At 36.3% G+C, this 8056-nt stretch overlaps 1 protein-coding gene and 1 long non-coding RNA gene across 2 annotated transcripts in view; one reads left to right on the forward strand and one right to left on the reverse strand.

Annotated features, from left to right (window-relative positions):
• The window catches only part of LOC100182993 (WD repeat-containing protein on Y chromosome-like), a 15851-nt gene extending 11941 nt beyond the window's left edge, over positions 1–3910 (reverse strand). The window contains exons 1-9 of the mRNA XM_026837194.1: positions 3668–3910; positions 3506–3594; positions 3207–3307; positions 2485–2631; positions 2150–2218; positions 1824–1858; positions 1318–1486; positions 846–948; positions 445–529 (exon numbers count right to left, since the gene is read on the reverse strand). Coding sequence (XP_026692995.1) covers positions 445–529; positions 846–948; positions 1318–1486; positions 1824–1858; positions 2150–2218; positions 2485–2631; positions 3207–3307; positions 3506–3594; positions 3668–3819 — 950 coding nt within the window. The 5' untranslated portion in view covers positions 3820–3910. The remainder of the gene's footprint in view (positions 1–444; positions 530–845; positions 949–1317; positions 1487–1823; positions 1859–2149; positions 2219–2484; positions 2632–3206; positions 3308–3505; positions 3595–3667) is intronic.
• Positions 3911–6674: 2764 nt separating this feature from the next.
• On the forward strand, positions 6675–7311 carry LOC113474811. Its single transcript, XR_003396501.1, has 2 exons — positions 6675–6791; positions 6903–7311. It is a non-coding gene; the product is annotated as an uncharacterized LOC113474811 (long non-coding RNA).
• The last annotated feature ends 745 nt before the right edge of the window (positions 7312–8056 follow it).

Here is an 8056-nt window from a genome sequence, read left to right on the forward strand (position 1 = left end):
AACCACTATGCCATGGCGCTGGTTTATACAATAGCATTGCTGTACCAGCTGAGATAATGGCTGAATTATAAGTTATGGTACAGAACATTATCTCAGGCCTTCGGAAAATGGGTAGTGTGCCTGCCTCCAGCCTAGAGGTTAAACCTTTACACGTTTGAGGCTCAAGCTGTTAGCATTGTGGGCGTATGTGTCCCAGGGCAAGGCACAACAACAATTGCTTCAAGTCAGTGGTCCTTAATGGGTTGTCTAAATTACAGCCATGTATAAAATCAAAAAAATAGTCACTTCTTTTATATGTGGTAACAAGTAAGCAGGCATGAAGTGTATAAAACAGAACACTTGTGTGTAAGGACTGTCCTTGCTTGCCATGCAAGGGTAAGTAAGTTACATTCTTTCATTTATTCAAGGGCTAGAATGTTAATCATGTCGAGAAAATGAATTTACCAGTAGTTCATGCAGAATACTGGATCACGGAACCCTGTAAGTTGGAACTGACGATCGAACTTGTTGGCACTTACATCGTAGAAACCTTTGTAATAAAGAAGTAGCGTTTATACTAAATCAGTAATGTACAACCTAGTACTACACAACTTAAACGTACGTTTAAATGTAAATATGTTTTTAACTGTAAGCACGTTTTAACAACTGTTATTTTGCCACTATATCCTTCTTGTTGTTTTAAACATTTTATAATCTTCGCTAACGTAATCCAAGTTACAAATAAAAGTTATTATTATTATTTACATAGCAAAGAACACTAGGTAAAAATATTATTATGAAATAGAAGAAAACAGGAAGCCTATAATATGTTATAATTAATAATTGTCCTAGCAGATTGAACTTACTAATTTCACGTTCTGTTGAGCTGATCGCCACCATGTTAACATTTGGACACGCAGTAAGGTCTGTGAGCCACAGAGGCACACAACTCTCAAAAGGTGAACCTATCTATATACTCAACAGCAACTTTATTTCATAGCTAATACCACAGTTAAGCCTAATGTCTGAAATGGACGGCCAAAAGTTACAGTTACACAATAAACGTATGGTAAACTTGAGCCTTACACTGTAAATTGTTAAGGTTTTATAATGTTTAGGACATAGTTAAAAAAAAAAAAGAATTAAGGAATTTAAATATATATACATACATATAACAATCTAATTTTTTTTATATATTTTTTATCACATTTTAAACAGTCTAATTACTTTATTTATGAAAAAATAGGAAAATAGTCTAAACTGAAACTTTCGGATGTAACGGTCTCTTAAATTTAAAAAAAAATTCATTCAACCCAAATATGAAATGAGCTACCACACCGTTATTGTTTTCTGAAGCTCGTAGTCAATATTGTAAAATCCAAGTTGGCCTTCTTTGCTTAAAACCAGATACTTTCCACCAGGGTTGTCGCGGTCAAGGGCTTTGTTAGCATGTTTGTTGGAAAGGTTTTGAAAGAATTTTATGCTGATAATGTTGTCTCTATGATTGCTAAAATATAAAATGTTATTGGTCAAATGTATGGTGCAGTGGCAAAGTGGTTAGCACGCCTGCCTGTAACCCAGAGGTAACGGGTTCTCAAGGCTCGTCTCTGCTACCATTGTGGGCGTGTGTGTGTGTTCTTGGGCAAGACACTTAAAGGCAATTGTTCCAACAGTCACTAATGGGTTGTCAAAATTGACAGCAGGGTAAAAACTGTTCTTTATTTGAAACTGGGGAGCTAAAATATATTAATTGTATACCTTTGTTCAAAAGTTGAGGTAGCATATTGCCCAATGCCCAACGGTACATGACCCCTATGTGTAACGTAAAACCATCTAGTACTTACGAAGGAAGCTCACGAAGTGGATTCGGAAATGGAACCTGAAAATAAATGTTTTTGTATATGTATTTATAGTCACCATCTATTTACATTACCCAAAACTTGGTTGTTACTTGTTACTTGTTAGTATTACAATTTTGGCTAAAATTATGTTAATGCAAAAGAATGAAATTTAATTTGTCTTTTTAGTCACGATAAAAAAGAACAAGACAGTTTACAAAAGCTAAAAGACATGTAGTAATGGTAAGACAACCGTTGTTAAAACATCTTTATTATTAAAACAGAAAAACGTTTGGATAAAAAGCGTGACCGTACAATTGTGACTAACTTACCTCTTTAATTAAACTTGTCATGGTGTCTTTTTCTTGATATTCCAACAGCATGTATGAAAGGTATTCATCCTAGGATATTAAATAAATTAATACTCGCATTGCCACACTATATAAAATGTTATTAAAACTAAAACTTTTGAGCGTCTTATTTAATCGTTATAGTCATTAGTGCTGTCAGAAACTAAAACAAAACATACAAAAAGAAAAGCTTATGCTAAGTATAATGTATTTGTAAATAATTTTTTTTTTGTATTTGTACATATATTATATTTTATTGTAGTTGTAATATATCTTTCATATATGGGATAAATGAACAATTTAGACATCCAACGAACCCAGTCCACAGTTCCATCACAGTTTGTATCGACTTTCATAAAGAGGATTTCTAGTTCTTTATCATCAATCTCAGACCCCATGGTTTTCTTCATTGCTTCACGGAACTCATCTATGTCAAGTCCCCCACCATCATCCGCATCTGCTTCCTGGAAGAAGAAGATACGAGTTATCAAAATTAGAATGTCACAATTGTTGAGTAGAAACATATTATATTAAAGAAAATTACAACATAACGGCAATGCATAACGTTGCTTTTAGCATCGTAGCAAAGTGGTTGGCCCGCCTGCCACCAAACTTAGAGGGTGGGGGTTCCGTTCAAGGCTCGTCGCTGCTACCATTGTGGGCGCATATGTCCTTGGACTTGACACTTAACGGCAATTGGTCCAACCCAGTGGTCACTAATAGGTTTTCCAAATTATCAGCCATACATAAAAAATCCCCCCAAAAAATTTTCACTAAGAAAGTAACATATATAAATATATATATATATACAGAACACCTTTGACAACTATAGGTTAAACTGAATTTTAACATCGTCGTCAGTCACCTAAGATTTTTATGAAACCTTGAACCAGTCTAGGAGTTATCATGCATTATTGACCAAGTACGTAATTGCTTTTTATTGTTCTTTTTTGCCTGTATTACCAAAATGTTGACACATATTGATTATTACTTAGTTCGAGAAATTACAGTTTAAAGTTTTGATGTTTAAGTTTTAAACCTGAAATATTGTTTCTAGCTTTTTTAGGTGTTCAAAATTCATCTGGTCTTCAAGTTTGCTGGCAGTTGATGGCTTAGGTTTTTGACGAACTTTTGAGCCACCTGAATAGGACATAGGCATATCAGAAGTAATGATATTGACATAAATCATAAACAAAATTGAGATAAATCTGTGTGATAGCTTCTGCTAAAATTTAACATTATAAATTAGAAGCAGCTGAGAGTTAAACGTGATGTTTTTTTGTCTTTCCGGGGGGGGGGGGGTTAGGGGTTATTTAACTTCCATAAGTTTGACATTACCTTTTGGCCCATCAATAGCTGTTGACTTTGAAAACGTGTCTTTTTCGTCATTGTTTTCCATAGCATCTTGCTGAGTTCGAGCTGTATTTCTAAAGATGAACTACGATTACTTTTCTGAGATAATTAGAGCTCTCCGCTATACACAAGCATTGGTTTACAAACCCGTCTATTTTTCTGACTTCTGTCTGGCTTGCATTATCCCGCCTCTTGTCCACAGACGCATTACTGCCAGTGAGAGACAAATTACTCGCCATATTGAATTGTAAGTTTGAATTAATTAATGCTGCAATACACAGTAAATAAATGCAATGCATAAAATATCAGAATATTCAGTAGAGACATGCTTTATTATCAAATTACGACATAATGACCATACATGACGTCACTTGTCAACTTTCATTTGACTTGGCGGGAAACCGTAAGTAAATCGTAAATCGACTGCTTTATCGCACAAACGAGATGTAAATCGAAAATCGACTGCAATGCTGCAACATAGGTCGTGTTATAATGAATGCTGCGCTTGTTCATCCTCGCTTGCTGGCAGTCAGTTTTAAAGCTTTATAACACGGGTGGAACTTCTGTTTCATATAATGCCCACCTATGAGTGAACAGGTTCGTGGTTGATCTCATTTTTTAATGTTTTACTGTTTATGTATATGTGACCGATAGTTAGGACAAACAATTAGTGAAGTGTCTCCCCGAAGCCCATATTATACCCTCGCGATGGTGCATTGAACTTAAATCTGGTATATCGGAGCCGTAAAGCGCGCGCTGTAATACCATAGTATACTAAAGTGATATATATGGTGCTGCCTTGTCAGGTAAATCAGCAAATAGGTCGTCCAGAAAACTATCATTTAAGCAAAGGTCATTGTCATTTAAGCAGAGGTCAAAAAGTGGTTACGTGGTCTCGTTAGCGTACTATCACTCCAGTATACTATACTTAAACGGCCACAAATATTACAAAGTGTCTCTATAAGCACGTTTCTTGCCATTGTAAACCGATTAGAAGTAGCTGCTTGTGCGCTGTAAACTCGATTACTAATGGCCAGATGCGTGTATAAATACCGCCTGTTAATTATGACTAACGATGGAAGATAGCTAGAGATGTATAGTAGGGTAGGGGAAGACGGGGCAGCTTTAGCACATAATATCCAAATGTCCTGATCGTGTTTTAAACAATTAGCAACGGTCTATGGGTGCCGTAAGGATACGGTTTTATAATACTTTGAATGTTCTTTGTTCACTACCAGTACCAAATAGAATCTGAAAATAAAATGAAAAAGTGTTCCATCTTCTCCCACCCCACTATATCATCAACAATGATTCAAATTTGAATGACAGATTACATCTTGACTTGCAATCACTAAATAATATACATTCGCCAGTTTTACTATGAATGAATGAGTGTAACTTGTTTTTTTAGAACACGGGTGTTCACTTTCATACACCTTGATGTGCCCGCTTATGAGTCACCGTATATGCAACTTTGTGGGGGTTGCTTTTTTGGGTATTTCATGCTATGGTTCATACCTGACAGTTCCCATACATTGTAACGACGCTATTATTTTCCGTAAAATTCCGGACGTATAAGTTGGTCCACATGTGACTGTCCGTCATTCGTGTAATTGTAATGCATGGCGCGTTCTTATAACTATCTAACTAAATTTTAACCAACTGATGGGGCACGACAAAAAGCTTAAGAAACATTTCAACTGCAAAACCGATTAGAATTATCTTGTATCAGCTTATATATTTTATGCATTAACACCGAAGTCTCAAAGTTTAAACACCGACGGAAATTACGAAGTATAGTTACAGGGCACAGGGTCCAGCGCCGTAGCACATTAGTTGATTAGCGCAACTGCCAAGCTCTTACCCTGAGGTAATAGGCTCGTAGCTACCATTGTAAGCGTACGTGAGGTTTATGAAACAGAACACCAGTGTTATAATGACTGTCGTTTTCCGGCTTCCCGTGGATTAAAGGTTATACTCTTCATTATATTGCTGTGTAAACCCAGCAGAGGCAGCTGTTTGCCCTGTGAGCTATTTAATTATAGATTTATATACATTTAGCAGTAAATTTTATATTAATTTATTCCGAAGGTACGTCTTGAGAGCAAATATTACACTGTAAATCATAGGGGTGAGTAAGAGGCCGTTTTCTGAAGGGTGGAAATTTTTACCTTCTTTGTCCGTTCCACCATTAATGTTGTTATATTTTAACCAATGCACATGCATGTATGAGATAGGTGTTTATTAATCGTTAGATGTCTGCTCAATTTCCTGCTTGTCTGTTTGTAAGGAAACGCCTGTTCACGTTTTTTTTACGTCTTTACTTATGGGAGCAGCCGAACTGTGTTTCTTATCTCATGCATCGTATTCAATTTTTGTCGCTTTTTCTTTTTTATCCAGTCAATTGTTTTAGATGGGTGGTAGTCGGCCATTACGTTAATCAATAGGTTATAAAAACGAAAAGTCAAGACTCTATAGAAAGCAAACCTAACTAACCGCACCTTAACACAGTCTTATTTAATAAACTTTTAAAAAAGCGTGTTGTATGCGATTATAGAGAAGGACGAAGGCAGAGCTCAAAAACGAATTTTGTTAAAATTGTTAAGACCTATTCGTACTAAGTTAAATATGTTATTTGTAACCTAGAATAAGTCATTTTAAGAAATAGAACAATGCTATCGCAGTTAACTGTAACAACAAGTGATTTGATATTTATTTAACCAACGGTGACAATCGGCACAGTATGTAATGTCCTAAAATAATGACGTAATTAGCTATAGCGGCAGCAACAAAAAGTGAATTTAACAATATCCCCCGTCCAGTCAACCGCTACAACCACAAAATACAAAAAAATGATGATTTCCAATGTAAATGGCTGATTCAACGAGAAATATTACCACCGTTACAATAAACAAGCCAAAAAGGATCATATGTTATTTGAGACAACTTCCCGAGACAGGAACTCTTTGGGTTTAGTCTCCTACCCGTCGTTTAATCTGCTGCTTCTTAGTTGCAGAGAAACATAGACTTCGGTCTTTTTTTATAGCTAAAATATTTCATGAGCTTTCTTTGAGAGAAACGATGTTCAAAAGCTACGTAGGTTATAGTATTTGAAATATCTATCGGTTTATGAATAAAAAATACATAAAGGCTTGAATTTTGCGGTTCGACGCCAATTCAAGCGTGCAAGTGGTTTTGCAGTGAATTGGCGTATGGTAAGCCATTACCTGAAAGCAGTAAAATGGAAGCCTGGCACGAACTGTAGTTAGTCGTAATTAGTTTGTGCAGTTAGGTTGCGATGGCAATGGTAATAGGTTGCAACCAGTAGGTGTCGCTCGTGAGTTGCTTCAATTTGTTACGGCGTGCCAGTCTCCTGACGTAGTAGGTTGAACGCTACCCTAAGTCTAGTAGGGTTCAATTCCAATTGTCCTTTTGGAATATCTAGCCTCGATTATAAGGACGACTCGACTGGTGTTAAGTCTGTTGAAAATCATTCACGTTTAATTTGTACAAGTGAATATAAAGATTAAACTGCAATATCTCAAAAAGTCGTTAGCTTCGCTTAACTATAAATCTATGCAATATAACATTGTGTGACATTGCAGTGATTACATGCTTCCGGTTTCAAAGGTTACGAATTGGTTTCAAATTACGTTTTGAAACCAATTCGTATAAAATATAACATCACAGATCGAGCCTACAAATAATTAAGTTGAGATTATTTAGTTGGAGCCTGAGCGATCAAAGAACATAATTGTGCCGAATTGTTTATAATCATGGAAGAATTTTGGATAAAACATTCTGTTAATGCCACGGTGTGTGAAATGATGTTGGATTCAAATGAATACATTAGCGAACCAGAGGTGAATGAAATCATGCAAGTCTTGCCAAACTACGAAGATAAATATGTTTTGGAGCTTGGTGCTGGCATCGGGTATGTTTACAGTTTATTAACAACTGCGTTATTACAACTGCAGTTACCCAGCCACGCAAGGGTAAATAAGTTACATTCGTCGTTTTTTATTCATGCGACGAAAAACATAACCAATACCACGGCATACTAGTAGTGTTTATACTATAAAATTAGTATAAGAAACTAGCTAGATGGTGTCGTGTTAAAGTTGTCTTTAGAGCGCGTTGTTTTTACAGCTCGAAGATAACGGGGATTCTATGTTTTGGCTCCAGTGTCGCAAAAAAATCGTTCCCCGAAATAATCGTACCCACATTTGACAAACTGGACATGCGCATAAAGTAGTGGTCACGTGAATACTATTTTTCACAACGCCAATAAAATATTTATTCCGCTTGCGAACAGTCAACCCCGTAGTTTATACACAGTATTATTTTCGTAAGAGATTAAAGTATTTAATCGTTGGAGTGGAATTGTTTTTACGAATGTCGTCATCAAGGGTCAAAAGTCAATGGGAACGATTTTTCGGGGGGAACGACTTTTTGCTGACACCGGCGGCAAAGTGGTTGGCGCCCCTGGCATGCCTGTAATACCAGACGTCATTGAGTTCAGGCTCGTAGTTGCTA

The sequence above is a fragment of the Ciona intestinalis genome, chromosome 1, assembly GCF_000224145.3.
Source record: "Ciona intestinalis chromosome 1, KH, whole genome shotgun sequence".
Classification (NCBI taxonomy): domain Eukaryota; kingdom Metazoa; phylum Chordata; class Ascidiacea; order Phlebobranchia; family Cionidae; genus Ciona; species Ciona intestinalis.